Source organism: Scyliorhinus torazame, chromosome 4 (assembly GCF_047496885.1).
Source record: "Scyliorhinus torazame isolate Kashiwa2021f chromosome 4, sScyTor2.1, whole genome shotgun sequence".
In the NCBI taxonomy this organism is placed as follows: Eukaryota; Metazoa; Chordata; class Chondrichthyes; order Carcharhiniformes; family Scyliorhinidae; genus Scyliorhinus; species Scyliorhinus torazame.
In genome coordinates this window covers 194,465,094-194,482,793 of record NC_092710.1, presented here as the reverse complement: position 1 = coordinate 194,482,793, position 17,700 = coordinate 194,465,094, and the positions used below count along the sequence as shown (strand labels likewise).

The 17,700-nt window shown below is 47.4% G+C and overlaps 1 protein-coding gene across 1 annotated transcript in view; it reads left to right on the top strand.

The window, feature by feature from the left end:
* The window catches only part of LOC140410672 (tyrosine-protein kinase Src42A), a 105,033-nt gene that overhangs the window by 41,707 nt on the left and 45,626 nt on the right, over positions 1-17,700 (top strand). Inside the window, exons 3-5 of the mRNA XM_072499053.1 lie at positions 1,296-1,429; positions 3,158-3,320; positions 11,243-11,404. Coding sequence (XP_072355154.1) covers positions 1,296-1,429; positions 3,158-3,320; positions 11,243-11,404 — 459 coding nt within the window. The remainder of the gene's footprint in view (positions 1-1,295; positions 1,430-3,157; positions 3,321-11,242; positions 11,405-17,700) is intronic.

Below are 17,700 nucleotides of genomic sequence, written 5' to 3'. Positions count from 1 at the left end.
TCTATTGTTAAGTCCATATGACTGCTGAAGATAAGAGTGGGGAGTAAGGTCGAGAAAGGGTTCAGGTGTGACAATTTTCAATGTATCATTCTTGTCAGTATTCAGCACCTCCTCTTCCTTCGGGTACCATGCCCCTAAGAGGGTGTGGGTGACCCTGGGCTTCCATTGGATTGGTCCATGATTATGTTTGGCAAAGGACTGCAGTAGTTTACTGTTGTCTTCTGAAGTACGTCTGACCAGGAAACACTTCCACTCTTACCACTTTACATGAGGCTTATTGGAAGGATTTACAGGCTGAAGTGGGACTTGAACACAGAGCAAGAGACACTACCACTGTGCCACCATATCTCCTGAATCAGCACAGCATATCTTAAAACAAATGTTGTTTAAGTCTCATTCTTTTAAAAGTTTCTCTGTCAACAATGCCCTAGAATTTTAGGTCAAAATAATTATGAGGCTCATGGCATTTGCCATTTTCGGGTGGATTTTCATCGAGTCACAGACACTGCATAGGGTGAAAAAGTGACTGGGATACGATTCCAGGATTCCTGACCTCATTCCAGGGTTTCTGATTTTCAAGTGTGCCTTCTAAGTGTGTAGACTGGTTTGGGTCATAAGTCCGAACCCTGCATTTCCGACCTGGCTGGGTCCACTGGGATGAGCATGCCCTAATCCTCCACACCTTTCATGGAGTTGAGCTAAATTTTCAAAACACTATGGTTCACAGCACCTCAGAGATGTCATGAACCAAAATCCCCATGAGGAAACGTTTTGAAAGGTAAATTCAAAAGGTCTTCCTCATGTGACACATACCAAAGTATGTCCTCCACCCACCCACTACAGCTCCTCATGCTCCTTTGCTAAAGCTTGGGACTTCCATGCCAATCACACTATACACAGTATAGAACCAAAGACTCCTATAATGACAATAGGATATGCAAAAAGCTTTAATCACAGTCATTCATTGATAAATTTCCACTTACTTCAAAAAATTCCTTTTTACCACAGAGCTAATAAATATGTCAATCATCCAGAACCTTTAAGGTATCAATAGCTGAAACTAAAAGTACTTGAAACCTCTTTACCTTGTGCGAAGAAACATTGCGCAATTGACAGAAGAGGTCAGAGAGTTAAAGTTGTCAATCAAGTAATGTTAACTCTGAAGTTCAGGTTTTTCAGCACACTAATGGATGTCTGGGCTCTTAGCCAAGTTTCATTATGCATTTGTGATTGCTAACAATCTGACTTAATCCCAACCAATGCCAGTAAGTACTGAGTTTGAACTTATTTTACAGTGCGTTATGATGATATTGTGAAACACTATAAAATTTGTGGAGACTCAAGTTTCCAAGCATTGTCCCAAATAATCAAACAGTACTCAAAAGAGGCAGGTTGCTTGGGCACAAGACTACATGAACCATGCATAAAGGTAAGTCTACTCAAATCTCTTCCCCTTATATTTTCTTAACATCTCAGTAGAAATTTCTCCTCACCTCAGTCCTAAAAGGTTTATCCTCAAACTATGACCCCCCTAGTTCTGGACTCTCCACCATCGGGAAGATTCCTTCTGTATCTACCCTGTCTATTCTTGTTAGAATTTAAAAAGTTTAAAAAGATCACCTCTCACTCTTCTAAACTTCAATTAATATAATCATAACGGATTTATTCTCTCCTCATATGACAGTGCCGCCATCCCAGGAATCAGTCTGGTAAACCTTCGCTGCACTCTTTCCGTAGCAAGAACATCCTTCCTCAGATAAGGACACAAAAACTGCAAACAATTCTCCAGTTATGGCTTCACCAATGCCCTATACAAAAGCAGTAAACCATCCCTATTCCTATACTCAAATCCTCTCGCTGTGGATGCCAACATACCATTTTCCTTCTTTTCTGCCTGCTGTACTTGCATGCTTACTTTCAGCCACTGATGCACAAGGCCACCAAGGTCTTGCTGAGTATCCACTTCTCTCAATTTACACCCATTCAAATAATAATCTGCTTTCCTACTTTTGCTACCGAAGCGGATAACCTCACATTTATCCACGGTATGCTGCATCTGCCATATACTCTCCCACTCAAATCCCGCTGAAGCATCTCTGCATCCTCCTCACAGCTCACCCTCCAACCCAATTTATCATCTGCAAATTTTGAGATAACACATTTAGTCCACTTTTCCAAATCATTAATATATAATGTGAACATTTGGCATCCTAGAGCAGATCCCTGCAGATCCCTCCACTATTCACTGCCGCCAATTGGAAAAATACCCTTATCCCATTCCTTACGCCTGATTGGTGAAGCCCAGGACACAACCAGTATTGGCCCTTCATTAACATCAAGCCAGAAAAAGACCATATCATGGAAGGAGCATAAATTAGCACAGGAACCAGTGCTGGCTGGCGATGGCCGGTGTTCTGTAAATGTGATAGTGGGAGGAGGGCTCTTACCCCTCTCAGATAAATTTCAAAGCATACCTTTTTGATAGCAGGTAGTTCCAAGGTCAAATTTTAGTGAGCGAAGTTGGCGCCACTCCTAAACTGGTGTTAGGTCCCTTATTTGTATATGTCACCCTATGGGGCTTATCAGACCAGATGGTGCCCGAAAAATGGGTGCTGTGTATTTAATTCTACAGGAAACAATGTCAGAACCTTAGTGAGGTGCTCAGAAAAGTGCATCCTTTAAAGTTGAGTTTGCGTTTAACGACATGCAGATATTTGGACATCCCCAAGATGTTGATTTCCACTGACAAGAAATCTGTTTTAATTAAATATCTTTTAAAATACAAGCATTGTTTTGGAAAGGGGTCACTTTCTTTTCCCACACAATGGACTGAGAAATGGAATGCTGGAACTGAAATAAGTTGAACACAATAATGGCGACAAGCACAGGCAGCAGCAGATTGGTGATCAGCCATTTCCATGCCTGAGTGGCTCTTCTATCAATGATGGATAACAGCAGCCAATTCCATTTTGCACCTTCGTGGAGTTCAAATCTATCTCCAATTTATCTATCCTTTGATCTTCAGTACTGGGATAATTGTTACCAAGTATCGGTAATGTAAACAAATTAGAAAGATGAAGTTGGCAATGACAGTTATGAATCATAACATATTTTTTTGAAGTGATTGAACAGAGTTCGTTTTGAAAATTTTCAACAGCTTGATCAGCCATCCCTTTGCACTTTGGCTCACGTTGCTGATTGGGAAATCCAACACAGTTCACTTCAGAAAGTACAACTGATAGGAAGCGGTCAGTGTGGAGAAGTGTGGAAAGGAATCTGGAATGGTACAACTGAAGTGGCAATTAAAGTGCTGAAAGGAGGTTAGTCTCAAAGTGTCTGATAAGGGCTATACTGAGATGACCGTGATGAGCATTTCACCATCATAATACATTCATATTCATAATTTTGAAAGAAAATGACTCAAGTTGTGAAAAGACAAAGTTGAGTTCTTAATAGTCATTATCAAACGTGCATAGAAAATTTTAGTGACAAATTTGGAGCTTCGCTTTGACTCCTTATACGGTGCACAGTATTTTCCGGTCTCATCCGTGGCGGGACCCATTGCGAGCAAGAACGGAAAATTTGATGGAAGATTTCGATCTATTTTTCAGCAGACTCTTAAGATTACTCAAGAGCTTCTTATAGTGGGATTAATGAGTAGAACTTTATGTTCCCGTTCGTGGTGCCTACCTGCCTGTTCTCGCCCTTGCTGAAGTTTCACGTGCATCATGGCCCAATTGAGGTCCTTATGTGGCCATTAATTGACATTCCATCACCGCTACAACTTTTCCTGTGTCAGGCGGAGGCCGGGCTGAGTGGGAAGTCTAGTACCTGGTGGTAAGCAAGGTGAGATGCCTCCTTTACTGGCACCCGTATATTAATGAAGCTAGGAGTATATGTGATTTAGATTTTTTAGATTTTAGATTTATTGTCACATGTTCCGAGGTACAGTGAAAAGTATTGTTCTGAGTAGTCCAGGCAGATTGTTCCATACATGAAAAAAAAATAGTTCATACGATAAATGCACAATGTAAATACATAGGCCGGGATTCTCCCGGAATCGGCGGGGCAGCCCGTACTGGCACCAAAGAGCGGCGTGAACCACTCCGGCGTCGGGCCGCCCGGAAGTTGCGGAATCCTCCGCACTTCCAGGGGCTAGGCCGGCGCTGGATGAGTTGGCGTGACGCCAAGCGCCACCAAAGGGCCTCCGCCAGCCGGACATGAGATGGCGCATGCGCAGAACCGCCAGCATGTTCTGGCGCATGCACCGAACCACTGGCGTGTTTCCTGCGCATGCGCAGGGGGTTTCTTCTCCGCGCCAGCCATCACAGAGCCTTACAGAGGCCGTTGCAGAGGGAAAGACTGCCCCCACGGCACAGGCCCACTCTCAGATCACAGGCCAGGCCACCGTGGGGGGCCACCCTGGGGCCGGATCCCACCGCGCCTCCCCGAAGACCCCGCTAGCTGCCCTCCAAGTCAGGTCCTGCCGGTATGGACCATGTCTATTTCACGCCGGCGGGACTGGCTGAAAACGGGTGGCCGCTCGGCCCATCGGGGACCGGAGAATTGTCGGGGGGGGGCCGCTGTCAACGGCCCCTGACCGGCACGGCGCGATCCCCGCCCCCGCCCGAAAACCGGCGGCGGAGAATTCGGCAGCCGGTATCGGAGCGGCGGGGCGGGATTCTCGCCAACCCCCTCCGGCGATTCTCCGACCCGGCGGGGGGGTCAGAGAATCCCACCCAAAGACATAGGACACAATTCTCTGGCCTCTTTACGCTCTCGTTCAAGCGTATTGAGGCCGGTGAATAGCGATAGAAGGCAAAAACGAGATCTGCGGCAGGCTCAAAACAGCCTGCTCCTGTTGGCAAAATCAGGATCTCGCCATAGAGTGGCGAGAAACCAATTATCACCACTTAAGCCCCATTTCCAAATAATTTTTAAAAAAAGATTTTAATAAATTTAGAGTCCTCAATTATTTTTTTCCAATTAAAGGGCAATTTAGCATGGCCAATTCACATACCCTGCACATCTTTTTGGGTTGTTGGGTGAGATTCACACAGACACAGGGAGAATGTGCAAACTCCACACGGACAGTGACCTGGGGGTGGGATTGAACCTGGGTCCTTGACACCGTGAGGCAACAGCGCTATCCACTGCACCACCGTGCTGCCCTCATTTTTACACAATTATTGAGAGCGACCCCATATCCAACGGCTTCCCATCTTTCACCGCCCTCCCCAGCAAGTGCTCACGCTGGCACCGATTAGTTCTTCTTTTGAAAAACGTGAACCTGGTGGAAGGGCTTCTGTGGGGAGCCGAGGAGGTGAGAAGCCATCGTTGATCACAGGCAACAAGCCCAGGGTCACTGGGATTGCCACCCCAGTGCTCGGTGGGGGGTGAGGGACCCTCTGCTGGGGCTGGGGGACACTCTGCAGGGGTGGCCTGCTTTGGTGGGTGGGCGAGTGCGCTGGGAGGGCAACTGGGGGGGCAACCGTTCGCGGAACCACCATGCTAATCCCTGGATCGTGAGTACCCATTCCTGGAGCAGCTCTTGTCCTCCCCATCTGTCCCAACAACCACCCATAACCCCCACCGACTGCCGAGGCCTCTGGCCATGCGGCTGAAGGCTATTGCTAATAGGTTAAGTGAGCACTTTACGCATACCAAGTGGATTCCCGTGGATGGGCGGGCCATGTAGCATGTGGTGTGATGCTATGCATAATGTAAGTTTGTACATAATGTTATGCATGACCTACGACCATTAGTTGGCATTGGAAATCCATTACGTCACCATGTGATCTGGGAGTTGGGAGTTGGTTGTGCTGGAAGACAGATGTATTTGCAGTAGTTCCACAAGAGTTGTTTTTAATATGTATATATCATCTTTATTGTCACAAGTAGGCTTACATTAACACTGCAATGAAGTTACTGTGAAAAGCCCCTAGTCGCCACATTCCGGCTCCTGTTCGGGTACACAGAGGGAGAATTCGGAATGCCCAATTCACCTAACAGCACATCTTTTGGGACATGTGGGAGGTAACCAGAGCACCCGGAGGAAACCCACGCAGACACAGGGTGAATGTGCAGACTCCGCATAGACAGTGACCCAAGCCAGGAATCGAACCTGTGACCCTGGCGCTGTGAAGCAAAAGTGCGAACCACTGTGCTACCGTGCTGCCCCAGTCAGCCCGTTGAGGAACCAACAAAGGAACAGACCATCTTGGATTGGATATTGTGCAATGCGAAAATATTAGTTGGCAATCTAGTTGTGAGAGAACCCTTGGGGATGAGTGACCATAATATGACAGAATCTTTTTATCAGGGTGGATAGTGAGGTAGTTGATTCTGGGACCAGGGTTCTCAACCTCAATAAAGGTAACTCTGATGGTAAGGAGCACGAGCTGGCTATGATGGACTGGAAAGCTTTACTAAAAGGAAAGACAGCGAACAGGCAATGGCAGGCATTCAAGGAATGAATAGGTGAACATCAAGAGTTGTTTATACCTATTTGACGCAAGAATAAAAAGGGAACTGGGGTCAAACCATGGCTTCCAAGGGAAATTAGAGATAGTATTAGATTCAAAGAAGAAGCAGACAAATTAGCAAGAAAAAGCAATAGAGGATGCAAAGAGGCTTCAGCATAATTTGGACAGGGTGAGTGAGTAAGCATATGCATGGCAGATGCAGTAGAATGTGGATAATTGTGAGGCTATCCATTTCAGAAACAAAAATAGGAAGGCAGGTTATTACTTGAATGGGTGTAAATTGAGAGAGGTGGATACTCAGCAAGACCTTGGTGTCCTCGTGCATCAGTCACTGAAAGTAAGCGCGCAGATACAGCAGGCAGTAAAGAAGGCAAATGGTATGTTGGCCTCCATAGCGAGAGGATTTGCATATTGGAATAGGGATGTTTTACTGCTATTGTACAGGGCATTGGTAAGGCCACAGCTGGAATATTGTGTGCAATTTTGGTGTCCTTATTTTAGGAAGGATGTTCTTGCTATGGAGGGAGTGCAGCGAACGTTTACCAAGATAATTCCTGGGATGGTGGGACTGTCATGTGAGGAGAGATTAAGTTGATTAGGATTATTCATTGAAGTTTAGAAGAGTGAGAGGGGATCTCATTGAAACTTATAAAATTCTGACAGGATTAGGCAAGGTAGATTCACAAAGAATGTTCCCAATGATGGGGGAGTCCAGAACTAGGGGTCGTTGTTTGAGAATGAGGGGTAAACCTTTTAGGACTGAGGCGAGGAAACTTTCTTCACCCAGAGAGTGGTCAATCTGTGGAATTCACTACCACAGAAAATAGTTGAGGCCAAAACATTGTGTGGTTTCAAGAAGGAATTAGATATAGCTCTTGGGGCTAAATCGATCAGGGGATATGGGGGGAAGGCAGGATCAGTGTATTGAATTTGATGATCAGCCATGATTATAATGAGTGGCAAAGCAGCCTCAAAGGTCAGAATACTCTCCTTGTGCTTCTATTTTCTGTGAATGTTTCAATGTACGTTGCGACAGGGCCTTGATCATTGAAGACAGACAATGCCCTGCCAAGACAGTGTGGGTCCTGCTGTGCAACAGGCCTCCCATTCTAAAGGATACCATGAACAGACCCCTCTACAGATGGCTTCCATACGCTCTTTAAAATGTATTTTGTTGACGTTCAAACTTGAGAAAGGACAGGGAATGTTTCTCTCATAGCCTACATGGGCCCTTTAGTTCTTCATTTTTCACTGTTTTGCAAACTTGTAGAGGTGTGTACATGAAGATTCCATAAGAATGACAAAATGTCCCATAGAAAATCTGTACTATGGATGTTAGCCCAGGTTCAATGGTATTAGGAGATTTAGTAAAATGTTGCATATTTATTATTGTCGTAGTAATTAGAGTTGTTTAAGTTACAATCCCTGTAATAGAGTGAATGCTGATGTAGTGATTTTCTTCGTTTATTTGATTTTTACTATTCATGAACCTGGGCTGGGATTCTCCGCCGGCGAGATTCTCTGTTTTGCCGGCGCCTGGGGGTTTCCCAACGGCGTGGGGCTGCCCCACAATGGGAAACCCCATTGACCGGCCAGCGCAACGGAGTATCCCGCCAGCGTGGTGAGGCAGAAATGTGGCACGGCGGGGCAGAGCATTCTGCCCCTGATCTTTAGTTTCCTGCCTAATCAAACTGTCTAATGCTTTTTCACAATTCAAAGACAAAGAGAACAGATAATTGCAGTGAGCAGTTTGCAGGAGCAAGCCTGTTTAACCCTTAGGCAACAATAGACTACCGGGTATTGTGCACAGGGTATAATGGTTCACTTACAGGTATGATTCTGAGCAAGAGAGCTATCTGATGCAGCACTAAAATTATAATAATGAAGGCAGCATTCACACCAGCGCTGATGAACAAATATCAAAACAAGAGTGGAAACTAAATTTCATGGTCCCTATACATCACAGTGTAGCCATCTAAGATGGACACCTACAAAGGACCATGGGAATTATGGCCAACCCAGGACTCAGACAGATATACAGCCTATGTGTATCCAAGACACAGGTAACCACCTCTGATCGAAATCCCCGCTAGTTTGCATTTTAATGGCCCATTTTCCCAGGACAATAGAACTTCAATCAAGCAATCGGTACAGCCACAGACTGATCGGTGCCACTCCCCTTACTCAGAAAGCCCAACTGCCAAGGTCAACGACCGCTAAGGACCCGCCCAGCGACCAAGGCACCTGCCCCTTTATTGGCCGAAATCGAAGACAGCCCTGTCGAACTATTGGGTCCAAGGTTAAGGATCACACCAAAGAGCGTGAAATCCCAGAGGGATAAAAGAGAGCACAGCCATGTATTCTGTCTCTTTTGGATCTGGCCTGAGCTAACCCAATTGTAGCAGGAACAGCCAGCCAAGTTCAAGACCAACAATTGCTACCTGACGGATGAGCCCAGCAGAGACAGAGCCACTTTCTTCAAACCAGCCAAGTGAAATCCAGATAAAGGCCTTATCCATTTGCACAGTGCTGGTTGCCCTGAAGTTAAGTATAGGTTATTGTAGCTGATAGGTGTAGTTTAACTCGTAGTAGATATAGTGTTTGCATGTTTAGATAACTCTTCTGTATGTAAATAAACCAACTTTTGAACTAACTAACTGGTTGAGTGGCCATTTGATCGATATAAGGCAAGGCTTGTGGTTCACCGAGATAAATAGAAATACCCACAGTATTGGCGATGCTGTTGGGACCGAAACAGAGCAACAACAGAGAAGTCCTCACAGCCAACCACCTGCATTTTTCAAGCATCATTTCCTTTTATTTAGAAAGTATGGGCCTACCCAAGAGGACAACTACTGATGCTAAACCCCAATATAAAACATAAAACTAAATGAAAATGTCCAGGCATATGCACTTCGTCCTTCAACGACCAAAGATTGATCTGAACAAAAGGATGCCGGAACAGACGAGCCACAGTTCAACTGTTGATAACTGAAGATAATGTAGAATGGAGGAAAGGTAAAGGTAACATTATGAGAAAGAACACAAATATCAATATCATCATAAACTTATTCTTGTGACTTTTTAAATACCATTGGATAAAATAAGTATGAAAATTGCCATAGGCTGTTCTCTCCTTTTGGGAGAGAGCTGACTAGTGATGATTTAACCTGAGGGTCACCATGCCTCAGGCAAGGGACATGGCTGCGAAGGCAGGACCTTCATTGATAACTTCAGCTCACAAGGGAATTGAACCCATGCTTTTGGCCTTGCTCCCACTTCACCAATCTGTCATCCAGCCAACTGAACTAACCAATCCCAGAAAGCATAAGGGAATCATTACTGACAATCAGGCTATAATATAAAGCACCATTAGGTGGTGCCAAACATCCACCAGATGAGGCAGCAAAGAAAAGGGCAACAATTTATTTTTAATTTTAGCAATTAAACTTATGCCATCAAGAGCAGTTAATGAGCAATAAAATACTAAGAAAATGAATGCCAGTGGCATATAAAGAACACCATCCCCACACTCACCATGGGAATCTTAGATAAAACAAGGGTAACGCATCATAAAAATCTCCTACTTCGTAGACGGGGAAGGGAAATATACTGAGAATTGCAGCGAAAAAGAGCAAAGCAATTGCATTCTGTAGAGAACACACTGGAAGAAAATCTAGCATTAGAGGAAGACTGAAACCAGACTTGTGGATTTCAGAATGTGTGGGCAAAGAGTTGGTCTTTCATCATCCCAGCTGCTTCTAGCCTGAAGGCTTACAAACACAACACCTGTTGGTTCATTTACTTTAGCACCACTCTGTGTGAAAAATAGTGATTTACATCTGTACTTCCACCAAGATAGTTAACCTTTTATTGCTTATAGAGCAGTCTCTTTTACATGAGGGAGATCAAATACAGATTATTCTAACACTGGCACATAATGCATTGTTCTTTAGAAGGTCATGTTATTAATAGCACGTACACACACGCCAGATACAGAACTAGTGGGTAGTTGAACTTCATCAAGAGGTGTGTCTCCCTCTCATCTCCTCTGTCCCCCATCCCACTCCCCCACCCAACAAAAATAAACGGAATCACCTTGTAAGATATTTCTGTGAGACAGCACTGCTGGTACACAACCTTGCTAGATGCATGTTTAATTCAAAGGGAAGGTCATGATCCTGCAATCCTGACTTGCACTTGCGGTTAGCAAGGCCCAGTTCTGTCAGGGGCTGTTTAGCACAGGGCTAAATCACTGGCTTTGAAAGCAGACCAAGGCAGGCCAGCAGCACAGTTCGATTCCCATAACAGCCTCCCTGAACAGGTGCCGGAATGTGGCAACTAGGGGCTTTTCACAGTAACTTCATTTGAAGCCTACTTGTGACAATAAGTGATTTTCATTTCAGTACAACCTTGCCAAGTTATCTCTATCATGTTCTGGTCACTTGTAGTTCAGGAACCCACTGAGGTAGTGCATATGTTTTCACCATTTCAAGTCTGGCATTATAAACCAATTGAATTGTGAGACCAGCCCTGGAGGGGTGGGTGGAGGGGGACACAGAATAAAGAATAAGAGAAAATATCTCATAACTTTCCATTTATACACCATTAGATGCACAGTGTTACATACAAGCAAGTAAAATCCTGAAAATAGCAGTTTCTGATATCTATCATATCGCTTTACAAAAATCAAAACCATTGAATTATTACACCAAAATAACAACAAATAGCTAACTGTTCTCTCCCATTTTCTGCAGTGGGTTCGAAATCAAAAAAATCATTCTTGGAGGAAGCTAAGATCATGAAGCAATTGCGCCATGAAAGGCTGGTCAAGCTATTAGCTGTCTGCACCGAGAGCGAGCCATATTGCATTGTGACTGAGCTAATGAAGTGGGGAAACTTGCAAAAGTACCTCAGGTGTAAGTGCTTTATTTTGCCTTGCCTTACGCGACACTAATGTATGATAGCCAGCTGCCTGTCCAATGACCTTCATCGCCTCAATTCAGATAAAACTTGTTCTGCAGAAGGGAAAAATATTCCCAAGCTGAAATTTCAATATGGGCAAAGTTTCTCGGCATTGAACATGAAAGGGCAGAAATCTAATTCATCGTCCTCAATGGCCAGGAATTAACACTGTGTTCTCAGGGCAACAGGATTGCTGAATTTATCGTTCATATACATCTGGTTCATACTTCAATAGTTAAGAATTTTCAGTCAGTAGTGAAGCGATGACGCCTGCCATCGATTTCAAAGAAAGTCGCCCACAAACATCTAGTGACGCGTGTGGTATAGATCCTACCTTTCCCAATGTCAATTTAATTCTGGTACCAACTATAGACGATCTCCAGTTGCCCGCCAACATTGATGCCATCAGACAGGCAAACGCATTGGAGGACTCCCATCGATTGCAGAGCAGGGAGGAACAAGCAGATTTTACCACTTACTTTTTATGAGTTATGCAAAAATTGAGATTGAGAAGTACACATGGTAGAAAGGTGGAAGCTAAAATATTATAAGATTTATCATTGAATGGAAAAATTTGCATTCCAAAAATATAAATCCATTTCTTACAACTCAGGGAGGTTGTTCATCAACCATCACACCTCCCTGACTTGAAATTATGGATGCAATTTTTCGGGTCCGTTCGCCATATGAGCAAATCCCGTTATGGCCGCTAAATTTCACAAGAGGATTTACGCTGGGGAGATCTCGATTGAAATCTTCCCCGTCCCTCTGCCAGTGGCGTGATAATGTTCATGCCAAAAAAGGCCTTGAATTTGATTTCCATAAATTTACATGCGTTTCCATATCACTAAAGGGCTTTAGGCCATAGTGTCCAGCCCTGCGGAATGTTCACCCACGGCAGCGTGACATAACACCAGCATGGTGTTACTGCTTTTCGAAAACGGAAAATGGTTGTGATGACTACACTGAGGCTGGGCATTGCCCTGGGCAACCTAGCACTTCCCCTTGCAGGTGCCGGGAGCACTGAGGTGGGCTATGAGGTGGACACTGCCAGGAGGGAAGGTTACCTTTCTCCACTGTGGGAGGGGGGGGACTTCCTCTTATTTATGGTTGGGGGGGAAATGGGTGTGCATAGACTACTGTGTGGATGAATGAAGAGTGGGGAGTGGAGAGCTTGTGGGGGGCCTCCATGGCCATGGTAGGGTGCAAGGGAGTTCATTTTCCTCATAGGTCAGGGTGCCATTGTGTGTAGCCGGTCTTGCCGGCTGTATCAGCCCCGCCCTTACAAAGTTATGTGCAAACTGAAGTGTTGGGTGCTCTGAGGTACAGACGAACCAACACGGTTGCGATTGGTACAACGCAGTTTTATTCCATTTAACTATTTATACATCAGACTTGGTACTCAGCACGTTGTGGCGGTGTGAGTGTCTTGCTATCAGGTCCTGGCCCTGTGCTGTCTCCAGATGGACTGCGCAGGAAGTGTTGTGTTTCTTGTCTTGTACTGTGTCTGCTCTTGTCTGTGATTGGCTGTCGTGTTATGTGTGCTAATTGGTCCGTTGGTCTGTCTATAATTATGTATGTGTATGAGATATGTTTGAATATCATGACATTCCCCTTTTTTTTACAAGATTATGTGCCTACGTGGTTATAAATATAAATGTGTCCTGAGTGCAGCTAAAGGTGTGTGTGTGTGCGTAATATTTACATCATGTACATGGGGCTTAACTATATACAAGGGGCGATGCCAGGTGTGACATGCTAACGAGGTTGTACCATAACAAAAGAAGAACAACGTTGAAATTTGGAACGATCAAACGAGGCCTGGAATGATAAAATAGTGACATGTTATAAAACAGTGGTTGCAAAAGTTTGACGTGTGAACAGTCTCATAAGTCCAGTCTAGTAGGCGGGCGACGAATTCGGGTTGACCGCCTCAAGGGTGGGTCGAGAACCACCGGCTGAGGTGCGAGCCTGGCCACAGGCGGCGACAGAAGGGGCATGGTATATGGCAGCTCCACAAAGTCGCTATCAGGAACCAGTGGAGGACACGGCGTCTGTGTAGGGTCCCGTTGCGAGCGTGGAAGTAAGCGAAGGGCTCGGCGATTGCGCCTACGCACGGATCCATCCGGCATGCGTACCAGGAACGAGCGGGGAGCCACGCGTTGGAGAACTTCGGCAGGTGCTGACCAGCCACCGTCTGGTAGGTGGATGCGGACGTTGTCTCCAGGGGCCAGGGAGGGAAGATCAGTTGCCCGTATGTCATATGACCTCTTCTGGCGACCGCGCTGCAGTTGCATCTTATGCAGTACCGGAGCATGGTCTATTGTTGGTGCCAGGATGGAAGGCACAGTGGTTCTGAGGGTGCGACCCATCAGCAGCTGTGCTGGCGAGAGACCCGTCCTAGTGGGGCCGAGCGATAAGCCAGCAGGGCGAGGTAGAAGTCCAACCCGGCAGCAGCAGCCTTGCAGAGGAGCCGCTTGGCAATGTGAACGCCCTTCTCCGCCTTTCCATTGGACTGGGGATGCAGAGGGCTGGACGTCACGTGTGTGAAGCCATACGAAGCAGCAAAGGACGACCATTCATGGCTGGCAAAACAGGGCCCATTGTCCGACATGACAGTCATCGGAATGCCGTGGCGAGCAAATGTGTCTTTGCAGGCCCTGATGACAGCAGACGACGTCAAATCATGCAGGCGTATGACTTCTGGGTAGTTTGAGAAGTAGTCAACTATGATGACATAGTCCATGCCAAGCGTGTGAAATAGGTCGACACCCACCTTCGCCCAGGGGGACGTCACCAGCTCATGGGGCAGAAGCGTCTCAGGAGGTTGCGCCGGCTGAAACCTTTGGAAGGTTGTACAGTTGAGCACCATGTTGGCAATATCGTCACTGATGCCTGGCCAGTATACCGCCTCTCGGGCCCTCCGTCTGCACTTCTCGACACCCAAGTGGCCTTCGTGTAGTTGGTCGAGAACCAGCTGGCACATGCTGTGCGGAATCACAATCCGGTCCAGCTTCAGAAGGACACCATCAATGATGGCTAGGTCGTCTCGTACATTGTAGAACTGCGGGCACTGCCCTTTGAGCCATCCTCCCATCATGTGGCGCATCACTCGCTGCAGAAGGGGGTCGGCCGCAGTCTCTCGGCGGATACGGGCCAGACTGGAGCCGTCAGCCGGCAGATTTGCCGCTGTGAAAGCCACCTGTGCCTCGACCTGACATACGAACCCCTCCGAATCTGGCGGCGTGCTCACTGCTCGGGATAGGGCATCCGCCACGATGAGGTCCTTCCCTGGAGTGTAGACCAATTGGAAGTCGTACCTCCTGAGTTTAAGTAGGATGCGCTGGAGGCGAGGGGTCATCTCGTTCAGGTCCTTGTTTATTATGCTGACCAGAGGGCGGTGGTCAGTTTCGACCGTGAACCGTGGAAGACCATATACGTAATCATAGAACTTGTCTAAACCGGTTAACAAGCCCAGGCATTCTTTTTCGATTTGCGCGTAGCGCTGCTCTGTGGGGGTCATGGCCCGCGATGCATAGGCCACTGGGGCCCATGATGCCGTATCATCCTTCTGCAGGAACACTGCTCCAATGCCGGATTGGCTGGCATTAGTTGAGATTTTGGTGGCACGAGACGTGTCAAAAATCGCCAACACTGGTGCCGTAGTGAGTTTGCGTTTGAGCTCCTCCCATTCCAGCTGGTGTGTGTGTTGCCACTGGAACTCTGTGGATTTTCTGACGAGGTGGCACAGAGTCGTCTTTTGGGATGCAAGGTTGGGAATGAACTTCCCCAGGAAGTTGACCATGCCAAGGAAGCGTAGGACAGCCTTCTTGTCGGCCGGCTGCGGCATGGCTGTGATGGCGCTCACCTTGTCTGCATCCGGACGGACCCCTGACCGGGAGATAGGGTCCCCCAGGAACTTCAACTCGGTCTGGCCAAAGGAGCACTTGGCTCGGTTGAGGCGCAGGCCGTTTTCCCGTATGTGGGCAAAAGCGCGTTGGAGACGATATATGTGCTCCTGCGGTGTGGTGGACCAGATGATGACATCGTCCACATATACGCGCACCCCTTCGATGACTTCCATCATCTGCTCCATGATTCTATGGAAGACCTCGGATGCCGAGATGATGCCAAATGGCATCCGGTTGTAGCAGAACCTGCCAAAAGGGGTGTTGAAGGTACATAGCTTTCGGCTGGACGGGTCCAGTTGGATCTGCCAAAATCCTTTAGAAGCATCCAGTTTCATGAATATCTTCGCCTGGGCCATTTCACTGGTGATCTCCTCCCGTTTGGAAATGGGATAATGTTCCCTCATAATATTGTTAATGAGGTCTTTGGGGTCAATACAGATGCGGAGCTCGCCAGAGGGCTTCTTGACACACACCATAGAGCTGACCCTATCCGTGAAGCTGGATAGGACCCCTTGGTCCTGGAGATCCTGCAGCTGCTGCTTGAGGCGGTCTTTAAGTGGCACAGGAACCCTGCGAGGTGCGTGAACGACCGGGATGGCGTCCGGTTTGAGGCGAATTCGGTAGGTGTATGGCAGTGTTCCCATGCCTTCGAATGCCTCCTGGTTGTGGGCGAGGAGCGATTGGAGCTGTGCGTAGAACTCTGCATCCGGGAAGTCAGATGTGCCGTCTGGAGAGAGAGAGAGAATTTGTTGCACAAGGTGGAGAGCCTTGCATGTCTGTGCGCCCAGCAGGGAGTCCTTCGATGAGCCAACTATCTCGAACGAGAGTGTGGCCGTGTGAGTGTTGTGTGTCACCTGGAGCTGGCAGGATCCCATGGCCGGGATAACATTCACGTTGTAGTCGACCATCTTGCACCGGGATGGCTGGATTGGTGGCCTGACCTTCATGGCGTAGAAGGCTGACCATGCCATGAGCTTGGCGGAGGCGCCAGTGTCCAAGTGGAAAGTGATCGGCGATCGGTTGACCGTTAGGGTGGCACTCCATTCATCGCCCGGATTGATGGTGTTGACCCGGTTCGCATCAATGACCGCAACCCGGAAGGCGTCTTGGTCATCTGTGTCGTCGGTTTGGATGTCGTGATGTGGAGGCTGAATGGTCCGCACGTTCCTACGAGGTTGTTGGAGATGTGGAAGATCAACAGGTTGAGCCGCTCGACAGTAGGCAGCGTTGTGGCCCATCTTGCCACAGCGTAGGCATTGTCGGGTTTTTGCAGGACATTGCCCTTTTAAATGTGCAGCTCCACATTTGCCGCACGTCATGACGTCATGACGTTCGTTACGCCACTGCGCATGCGCAGTTCGGTCTTGCGTCGGTCATGCCTGCGCAGCACGTCCCTCAGTGTTGCCGTAGGTTTTGGCGCGCACAAACGCGGGAGGCCTTAAAAGCGCGCGAAACGGCCACCGTCGTCCGGGAGAAACTCGATTGCCTGGACGCGTTCGGCCTCGTGGGTGGCCTGGCTTGCCGATTCAATCACGTGGGACCCCCTCCGTGCCGATTCGGTCGCCTGAAATTGGGCATAGTGGCTGGTCGCATTCTCATGCAGGACACAGGTTTCATCTGCAGATGCTAAGGTCAGGCCTTTAATTTTAAGAAGCTGCTGGCGTAGGCCACTGGAGGCAATGCCAAAAACGATCTGGTCCCAGATCATGGACGCTGAGATGGTGTCGTAACCGCAGGACTGCGCGAGTATGCGGAGGTGCGTCAGGAAGGACTGAAAGAGCTCATCCTTACCTTGCAGGCACTGCTGAAAGACATACCTCTCAAAGCTTTCGTTGACTTCAACGTTGAAGCGCTTGTCGAGCTTGAGGAGGACCGTGTCATACTTAGCTTTGTTCTCGCCTTCCGCGAACATCAAGGAGTGGTATACATCGATGGCGTGCTGACCTGCGGTAGTGAGGAGCATGGCAATCTTTGTTTCGTCTGAGGCGCCCTGTTTTTCATTGGCTTGCATGAAGAGTTCGAAGCGCTGCTTGAAGAGCTTCCAATATGTGCCCAGGTTCCCAGCGACTTGCAACGGATGCGGTTTGTTGCGGGTGTCCATGGCTCAGGATGGCAGATTTGCCGGTAGGTCTCGATTCACTCCTGGTATCATGAAGTGTTGGGTGCTCTGAGGTACAGACGAACCAACACGGTTGCGATTGGTACAACGCAGTTTTATTCCATTTAACTATTTATACATCAGACTTGGTACTCAGCACGTTGTGACTGTGTGAGTGTCCTGCTATTAGGTCCTGGCCCTGTGCTGTCTCCAGATGGACTGCCCAGGAAGTGTCGTGTTT